Below are 10,786 nucleotides of genomic sequence, written 5' to 3' on the forward strand. Positions count from 1 at the left end.
TAATATCTAAAGATGGGGTATTAGTAAATCTCGATAAGGTTGAAGCGGTACTTGATTGGGAGAAATTTACTTCAGTTAAGGAAATTCATAACTTTTTAGGAATGATAGGTTATTACTGTAGGTTTGTGGAAGGGCTTCCTAGGCTAAATACTCTATTGATCTGACTTACAAAAAAGAACATCAAGTTTGAGAGAATGAGGACTACGAAAGAAGTTTTACAGAACTCAAGAAGCAGTTAACTACCGCACTAGTTTTAGCTCTACCGAGTGAGACAGGTGGATACACAGTGTGTAGTGATGCGTCCTACCTAGAGTTAGGCTGTGTTCAGATGCAGTATGGAAATGTTATAGTATATGGGTCTAAACTGTTGAAAAGTCATGAAAAGAATTACCCCACCCATGATTTAGAACTTGCCACAATTATCTACGATTTAAAGACTTGTCGCCACTACTTGTATGGGGAGACTTTTAAGATTTATACAGACCATAAGAGCTCGAAGCATATATTTACTCATAAAGATCTCAACATGCATCAGAAGCATTGGATAGAGCTCTTCAAGGACTACGATTGTAAGATTTTGTATCACCCGAACAAGGACAATGTGGTAGCCAACGCGCTCAGTAGAAAAAGTGCAGGTATGTATGCTCACTTAATGGTTTCTGAATACATGATAATAGGGGTTGCGCAACAGATACGACTTCAGGACTTGAAGAAAGTTACATGTTTGGTCCATCTAACTGTCCAACTTAAACTAATTTAGAGAATAAAAGAAACTCAATTGACTGATTTTACCCTAGCAGCTCTCATGAAGGATACAGAATAGGAAGTAAATCCAGAATTTTGAGTCTTTGTCGATGAGTTGCTCAGGTTTTAAGACAATGTGTGTGTCTCAGATGATAGTGAACTAAAAAAGGGTATTATGACAGAGGATCATAGCTCAAAGTTCACTATGCATCCTAAAAGTACTAAGATATATTAGAGTATGTGACCCCAGTTTTGGTGGAGCGAGATGAAAAGAGAAATTGCCGATTTTGTCTCCAAGTTCCTTGTATGTTAATAGGTTAGGGCAGAGTATCGACGTCCAAGTGGGCTACTTCAGCCATTACCGATACCAGAGTGAAAATGAAAACATATCGCCATGGATTTTGTAATAGGGTTGTCTAAGACACGCTCGAGACATGATACCATTTGAATAATTGTTAACCGGCTCACTAAGTCCTCTCATTTCTTGGCCATAAAAATGACCGACCCCTTAGACAAGTTAGCAAGAATTTATATATGAAAGATAGTCAGACTACATAGAGTTCTGGTGACAGTGGTACCAGACAGAGATTCCAGGTTCACATCTCAGTTTTGGTCTAGTTTTAAGCAAACAATGGGAATGAAACTGTCCCTCAGCACAGCACTCCACCCTCAAACAGATGGATAGTCATAACGAACAATTCGTACACTAGAGGATATGCTCAGCGCTTGTATTATGGACTTTGGAGGACATTGGGATGATCACCTGTCCCTGATAGAGTTCGCCTACAATAATAGTTATCAAGTAAGTATCGGCATGGCCCCGTATGAGGTATTATATGACCAACCCTGTAGATCACTGATCTGTTAGGAAGAGATAGGTGATAGAAAATTGTTTGGCATAGATCTTGTAGAGGAGACTACAGTTAAGATAGTTAAAATCAGGAAGAGCATCAAGGGAGCTCAGGGTAGACAAAAGAGTTATATGGACACTCGGAGAAGAGATTTGCAATTTAAAAAAGATGATTGGGTGTTTATCAAGGTCACCCCCTTCAAGAGTATTAGTAGATTTGGTAAAAGGAGAAAATTAAATTCTCAGTTCATTGGATTGTTTGAGATATTGGACAGGGTTGATACATCCGCCTACAGACTAGTACTACCTCTAAAGTATTCCTTGTGTCTATGCTATGCAAGTACAACCCAGACCCCTCGCATATACTATCTCATGAGCCACTTTCACTTTAGGAAGATCTATCATATGAGGAGGTACTGGTAGGTATTTTGGACCGGAAGAGCAGAATACTTCACGAGAGAGAAATTTCCTTCGTCAAAGTCTCATAGCAGAATCATGCGAAGGACGAGCCTACTTGGAAGTTAGAATCAAACTTTAGGATCCAGTACCCCCAACTATTTGACTAGTGAAAGAGTGACAAATTTGAGGGACTAAATTTTTTTTTAAGGGAGAGATAGTTGTAACACCCTGGCCCCGAAATTAGACCCGAGATAAATTCAACATTAATAAAATAAATATATTAAATTATTTTATTTTTGTGAAATTTTTGAGAAAAAATGGATTAGGGATGAGATTGAAAAAAAAAGGGTGAAACCGTGAATAAATGGGTATTTTTAAAAAAAAATAAAAAACAAGGGGTAATCGTAAAAAAGAAAAATATGGCCACGTGAGACGACCATGTCAGCGGCAACAGCGACTCAGAACACACCACATGGCAGACACACTGACACTGATTTTACGCGGAAGGCCATGTGAGCAATCCGCATGCCAGCGAATCTAGCAGCTCAGATCGCATCCCGCGCACATGGACGATCCATATGTGTTTTCCCTTCAGGCATGATTGAATGGTTAAATTCAATCTGATTGTGTGGCCCATATTCATTCCCCGAATAAGAGGATCCAACGAATGGAAGAGGGCCACATGTCCCTGCACGAACGGCCCAGATCGACTCGGGGAGGGTATTTAAACCTTGCGTTCTAGAAAACTCTAACCCTAGCCGCATTAATTCCTCGTCATAGAAGAAGAAGAATGGCGGTCGAAAAGAAACCGACCGCCATACTCATTGGACCAGAGCCACCACCGACGCACATGTATTTTTTTCCCCATTCTCATTCAAAATTCGATTATAAACCTACCCACATCCATATTTGTAACACCCCGTTTTTTTTTTCCTTCTAATGGTATAAGACAAAGCACTCATACGACTCAACACACAAATCCTGTATCATTCCAACCATGCATAATAGAAACTTGTCCACATTCATTGCTCCAAATCAATTGTACATACATCTTCACCTCTACAACACATAGTAACACATTATCAAACATTTCTAGAAGTTCAATACCCAACCTAAGACACATTTTCAAAACTACTTTAAATCACAAACAAAACTTATGCCCTATGGCACTACCGACGGGGCTCCGTTACCAGCCGCTCGGATCCCGACTCCGTTCTTACTCCACCTGTGAATGATAAGAAGTGAGTTCACATAACTCAATACGATAAAAATCAAAATGTAGGTGCAGTATACAGTGACAAGAATTTTCAGAAATGTCTATATGCATTTATCCTACCCAACCCAAAACAACTCATAACCCCCCCTCCCTACACTAATCATCAAGGTCCTACCCCAAGGAAACAGTACGGCCAAGCAACCACACCCACACAACAACCATCCATTAGCTCACATCACCAACATCGGCGACTCATACTCTCTCCTCCATCACCCGACCTCATGAGGCCACACACACACACAAGCACCTTCACTCCACGTCACCAATATCGGCGACTCATATCAACTCCTCCACCTCTCGACCTAAATAGGCCACGCACACACACAAGTACCATCATCTCGCGTCACCAACATCGGCGACTCATACTCACTCCTCCACCTCTCGACCTAAAGAGGCCACACACACACACAAGCGCCATCATCTCGCGTCACCAACATCGGCGACTCATATTCACTCCTCCAACTCTCGACTTCGTTGGGCCACGCACACACACAAGCATTTTCACCTCCCGTCACCAACACCGGTGACTCATACACTCTCCTACACCTCTCGACCTTGTTAGGCCACACACACACATATCACCTCCTCACGCCACCAACATCGGCGGCTCACACCACCTCCACCAACGTGCTCCAACTCTCCCATCCTAAACCGCACACTCCCATCTACCCTTACACCATGCTAATTCCAAGTGCTCTACACTATTTGCCCCCCCCCCCCCTCTCTAACTTACTAACCCCTACTGTTCATATTACCCCTCCTTCTCTCATCCGAACCCCCTCAAATCCTGATTCCTAGTCCCCTCTACCGTACCTTCCAGTCCCCTTCCCTCTCCTACCGCCCCTTACATACCGTTTCCCCTATACTTCTGCCTCCTCCCGTTTCCTCTACTCTTTTGCCTACCTAGGGCGGTTAACCCCTCGGCTTGCACCGTCTCACTCCATACACACGTCTTTACCACCGTGCTCTTCGGGGAAATACGTCGCCTCCTATTAGCGACTCCCTCCACGCCTCAACCCACGCACACACCTCTTTCTGTCATCTCGGGTTTTTCTCCCACCCGCACTCCCTAGATTGTCATCTCACATCTTCCTCACTCTGTTCTACCCGCACCACCCCCATTTTTTCCCCCACAGCTCCCTGTACGCCTCCAACACCTCCATACTTTCACTTCTTCCCCTGGTCTCCTCCGCGAACGTGCGGAATAACCCCACGCTTTACTGCCTACCTTCACCGCTCAACTCCGTCGCGCCATTACCGACTCTTTAACCTGCAACAAAAACTCACCACACACATACCACACCAAACAACTCAAATTTTCACCGTACCTCCCGTTTCCATCTTCCTTCTTTCTGTCGGTCGCGTCGTCCGTCCACGGACTCCTTCCCTCTCCCTTCTCGCTCCCCTCCGCTCCGACTCTCTCCTCTCTCCTTCTGGAACTTTCCTTCCCTTCTTCTTCTCCTCTCACTTCTTTCCCTCCTTTTCTCTTTTTTTTTTCTTTTCTTTTCCTTCTCTTCTCCCTTTCCCGACTTCCCTTTATACCCTGATAGCCTACCCAAAACAACGTCGTTTTCCTTCATCCCAAAACGATGTCATTTTTTTTTCAAAACGACGTCGTTTTTCCCCTCTTTAAAACGACGTCGTTTCCTACCTATTAGAAATTTATTTATTTATTTATTTTTTTGTTTCTAGTCCTTACATACACTCCCCCCCTACAAAGAAAATTTGGTCCCTCAAATTTTGTTACCTTACCTCCAAACAATTCCGGATAATTCCGTCTCATTTCGTCTTCCCGTTCCCAGGTTGCCTCTTCCTTGGCATGACGTCTCCACGGTATCTTCACCATAGGTATCACTTTGCTCCTCAACTTCCTTTCTTGTCGTTCGAGAACTCGGATTGGCTCCTCCTCATAAGACAAGTCCTTCTCCAATGGCAACGATTCATACTTTAGAATGTGATTGGGATCCGGACAGTATTTCCGTAGTAGTGATATGTGAAATACGTTGTGAACCCCACTGTACCGAGGAGGAAGCGCTACCCTATACGCAACCACCCCCACCTTCTCCAAAATCTCAAACGGCCCTATGAACCGGGGACTTAATTTCTCTTTCTTTCCAAACCTCAATAAACCTTTCATGGGAGAAACTTTCAGGAACACATGATCCCCTACCTCAAAGCTTAAGTCTCTCCTAGGATTGTCTGCGTACCCCTTCTGTCTACTCTGAGCAGCTTGTAAATTCTGTCGTATCATCCGCACCTTAGCCGTGGTTTCCTCTACCATCTCCGGCCCCAACAACTGTCTTTCCCCCACCTCGCTCCAACACACTGGCGACCTACAGGGTCGACCATACAGAGCTTCATAAGGAGTCATGCCGATGCTGGTGTGATAACTATTATTGTATGTAAATTCTATTAAGGGTAGTATGTCTTCCCAATCTCCTCCCGTGTCGATGACACAGGCTCTCAACATATCCTCCAACACTTGTATCGTCCTCTCCGTTTGTCCGTCCGTTTGTGGGTGAAAAGCTGTGCTAAAGCTCAATTTAGTACCCAAAGCCTGTTGCAACCCTCTCCAAAATCTAGAAGTAAATCGGGAATCCCGGTCGGAGACAATTGTCACAGGAATATCGTGTAATCTCACTACCTCTTTGATATACAGTCTCGCTAACCGTTCCACTGGATCGGTCACTTTCATTGCCAAGAAATGGGAAGATTTAGTTAGACGATCAACCACCACCCAAATACTATCATGTTTCTTACGGTTACCTGGCAACCCGGTCACAAAATCCATGGAGACATATTCCCACTTCCACTCGGGTATAGGTAGGGGCTGTAACAAACCCCCAGGCCGCTGGTGTTCCGCCTTGACTTGTTGGCATATCAAACACTTTGACACATACTCGGCCACATCCCTCTTCATGCCCCTCCACCAGAAGCTCTTCTGTAAATTTTTGTACATCTTAGTATTTCCCGGGTGTATAGCAAGTTTGGTGTCATGAGCCTCATTGAGTATCTCTTCTCGGATTGTACGATCACTGGGAACGCACATTCTGGTTTGAAATCTGAGTATCCCATCGTTCCCCACCCCAAAATCTCCCATTGTACCCTGTTCCACTCCCTCCCGGATCCTCTGTATTTCAGTGTCCTCCAATTGTCCCTCTCTTATTTTCTGAACCAAGGTAGGTTGTGCCCTCAAACTAGCCACATATCTGCCATTGTCCCCCTCTTGAATATCCAATCGTTGCATGGCTTCCCGTACACACCACTCAGACACCATCAAATGAGATAACATCCCAGTACTCTTACGGCTGAGCGCATCTGCCACGACGTTTCCCCGTCCAGGGTGGTACTTAATTCTGCAGTCAAAATCTTTCAACAGATCCATCCATCTCCTCTGTCGCATATTCAATTCCCGCTGTGTGAACAAGTACTGTAAACTTTTGTGATATGTGTAAATTTCAAATGTTTTCCCGTATAAGTAATGTCGCCACAGTTTTAAAGCATAGACCACTGCAGCTAGTTCCAAATCGTGTGTCGGATAGTTCTTTTCGTGTGTTCTCAATTGTCGCGACCCATACGCTATAACCTTCCCTTATTGCATTAATACACAGCCTAACCCAACATGAGATGCATCTCTATACACTGCAAAATTACCCTCTCCCGATGGGATGGCCAATATTGGCGTAGTAGTCAGTCTATGTTTCAATTCCTGAAAGCTACTCTCACACTTTTCATCCCATTCGAACTTCACATTCTTCTTTGTCAGCTTGGTAAGAGGTGCTGCAATACTATTAAACCCCCGCACAAACCGACGGTAATATCCTGCTAAACCTAGAAAACTCCTGATCTCTGTGACAGTCTTTGGTCTTTCCCACTTTACCACTGCTTCTATTTTCATTGGGTCTACTGATACCCCATCTCTCGACACAATATGTCCCAAGAAGGTAATTTGATCTAACCAGAACTCGCACTTACTAAGTTTTGCATACAGTTTAGCTTTTCGAAGCATCCCCAGCACCGTAGTCAGATGTTCTGCATGTTCTCCCAAATCTCTTGAGTAAATTAATATGTCATCTATGAAGACAATGACGTAACGATCCAGCAGGGGTCGAAACACCCGATTCATCAAATCCATAAACATTGCAGGAGCATTCGTTAGTCCAAAAGGCATCACTAAAAATTCATAGTGACCATACCTGGTGCGGAATGCTGTCTTAGCAATGTCTTCGGCTCTTACCCGTAGCTGATGATGCCCCGAACGCAAATCTATTTTTGAAAACACTTGTGCCCCTTGCAACTGATCAAATAAATCGTCGATCCTAGGTAACAGGTACTTATTCTTTATTGTCACTTGATTCAGGTCTCTATAATCAATACACATTCGCATAGTTCCATCCTTCTTCTTAACAAACAATACTGGGGCTCCACACGGTGATACGCTCGGCCTTATAAATTTCTTATCCAGTAACTCTTCTTACTGTCTACTTAACTCCATTAGTTCTGATCTCACCATCCTGTATGGAACTTTGGAGATTGGTTGGGTGCTGGGCTGGAGTTCGATGGTGAATTCGACCTCTCTATTGGGTGGTAATCCCGGAAGGTCGTCTGGGAAAACGTCTGGAAAATCTCTTACCACTGGTATCTATTGGAGTGCAAGTCTCTTATCCTCGTTACCTATCAAGACGTAGACAAAATTGTAATCCATATACATATTCCCGCTAGCATATGTTAATATAACACTCATTCATTCATTGAGATTTTTCTTTCCATACAGAAAAAGGTTCTTCGTTAGGCATCTTAAACACTACCCTCTTACGGAAACAGTCTACATGGGCATGTTGGGCCGCAAGCCAATCCATTCCCAGTATTACATCAAAATCCTTAATGTCTAACAAAATCATATCTACTTTTAACTTCCTCCCCTCTACATCTACCCTACAGGAATTAAACATTACATCAGTACATAAAGGGCCATTAGTTGGTGTAGATATGACTAACACCCGATCTAACACCCGAGGTTCTATACCTATCCTAGATGCAAACATAGGCGATACAAATGAATGTGTGGCACCAGGGTCAATTAGTACTTTAGCAGGAATATCTGAAATGTAAAGTATACCTTGTATTATTTCGGAAGTGGCGGCCGCCTCTGGCGCTGTGATGACGAACACCCGTCCTTGAACCCACGGTTTACCCGGCTCCTTCGGCAACGGGCAATCACGCACAAAATGTTGAGTGTTCCCGCACCGATAACAGCCCCGACAGCCGCTCATACATGGTCGATCCCCGTGATTTCTACCGCATTGGGTGCAGTTTGGTTTACTCCGGGATACCTGATGACTTGGGGCAAAATCCGGTGCTATCCTCTGCCTTTTCTCTATTTGGCCGGAGGGGAGTGGTGGACGTCTGTAACTGGACTCCCTTTTACTGTTCTCAACTTGTTCTTTATACAGTGCTTCCACTAACTGTGCCTTTTCTAATACCATCTGATATGAGGGTAAAGCAAACGCAGCCACTTGACGATACAGTTCTGACCGTAATCCTTTTTCGAACCTGCGAGCCTTCTTGGTCTGATTCATCATCACCTCGGGCGCGAACCGCCCCAAATCTATGTACCTCTCAGCATATTCCACCACTGACAATCTTCCTTGTCTCAGTTCGGCAAACTCTGTTTCCTTTCGTTGCCTCAAGAAATCCGGGAAATATTCTGCATTAAAGGCTTCCAGGAATACTTCCCAAGTGGCTGGGGGAACTAGAGCTCTCCTTTTTAATTTCCACCAATGCTCGGCGGACCCTCTAAACATGAATGTGGCCAGTTGCACCTTCTGTTGGGCGGTCACGGTGATCACTTCGAATAATTTTTCGGTCTCCTTTATCCAGTCTTCCGCCACCAATGGATCAGTACCCCCATTGAAAGCAGGAGGGTTTAACCTTCGATATTTCTCAATATTGCTGGTATCCACCACACCCTAGTGAACCCCCGGTTGTGGGACCGAGGCTGCCTCTGCCTGTAGTTCTCTATCTCTGATCACCGTGGCCCGTGAAATGCTGGGAGTGGTACCTGGGGACACCCTGGTGTTCGTTGCGGAACCCCCGGTGAGTCCCGCAACCCCGGGACAGCTCCGCGACAGGGTCGGCCCCGTCCTTTCTTCGTCACCTCCCTTGATCCACCTACAGGATAGTTATACCAGTTAGTAGGTATACTTAGTTTTGCTCTGATACCAACTATAACACCCCGTTTTTGTTTTCCTTCTAATGGTATAAGACAAAGCACTCATACGACTCAACACACAAATCCCATATCATTCCAACCATGCATAATAGAAACTTGTCCACATTCATTGCTCCAAATCAATTGTACATACATCTTCACCTCTACAACACATAGTAACACATTATCAAACATTTCTAGAAGTTCAATACCCAACCTAAGACACCTTTTCAAAACTACTTTAAATCACAAACAAAACTTATGCCCTATGGCACTACCGACGGGGCTCCGTTACCAGCCGCTCGGATCCCGACTCCGTTCTTACTCCACCTGTGAATGATGAGAAGTGAGTTCACATAACTCAATACGATAAAAATCAAATTGTAGGTGCAGTATGCAGTGACAAGAATTTTCAGAAATGTCTATATGCATTTATCCTACCCAACCCAAAACAACTCATAACCCCCCCCCCCTCCCTACACTAATCATCAAAGTCCTACCCCAAGGAAACAGTACGGCCAAGCAACCACACCCACACAACAACCATCCATTAGCTCACATCACCAACATCGGTGACTCATACTCTCTCCTCCATCACCCGACCTCATGAGGCCACACACACACACAAGCACCTTCACTCCACGTCACCAATATCGGCGACTCATATCCACTCCTCCACCTCTCGACCTAAATAGGCCACGCACACACACAAGTACCATCATCTCGCGTCACCAACATCGGCGACTCATACTCACTCCTCCACCTCTCGACCTAAAGAGGCCACACACACACAAGCACCATCATCTCGCGTCACCAACATCGGCGACTCATACTCACTCCTCCAACTCTCGACCTCGTTGGGCCACGCACACACACAAGCATTTCCACCTCCCGTCACCAACACCGGTGACTCATACACTCTCCTACACCTCTCGACCTTGTTAGGCCACACACACACACATATCACCTCCTCACGCCACCAACATCGGCGGCTCACACCACCCCCACCAACGTGCTCTAACTCTCCCATCCTAAACCGCACACTCCCATCTACCCTTACACCATGCTAATTCCAACTGCTCTACACTATTCGCCCCCCCCCCCCCCCCCTTTCTCTAACTTACTAACCCCTACTGTTCATATTACCCCTCCTTCTCTCATCCAAACCCCCTCAAATCCTGATTCCTAGTCCCCTCTACCGTACCTTCCAGTCCCCTTCCCTCTCCTACCGCCCCTTACGTACCGTTTCTCCTATACTTCTGCCTCCTCCCGTTCCATCTACTCTTTTGCCTACCTAGGGCGGTTA

The 10,786-nt window shown here is 45.1% G+C and overlaps 1 protein-coding gene across 1 annotated transcript; it reads right to left on the reverse strand.

The window, feature by feature from the left end:
- Nucleotides 1-7,663: 7,663 nt before the first annotated feature.
- Nucleotides 7,664-9,825, reverse strand: LOC148266256 (uncharacterized). Its single transcript, XM_088219128.1, has one exon. The coding sequence runs from the start codon at nt 9,071-9,073 to the stop codon at nt 8,018-8,020; it is 1,056 nt and encodes a 351-aa protein (XP_088075254.1). The 5' UTR covers nt 9,074-9,825; the 3' UTR covers nt 7,664-8,017.
- Between the last annotated feature and the right edge of the window lie 961 nt (nt 9,826-10,786).

The sequence above is a fragment of the Carica papaya genome, chromosome 4 (assembly GCF_054855325.1).
Source record: "Carica papaya isolate Zhongbai chromosome 4, ASM5485532v1, whole genome shotgun sequence".
Lineage (NCBI taxonomy): Eukaryota > Viridiplantae > Streptophyta > Magnoliopsida > Brassicales > Caricaceae > Carica > Carica papaya.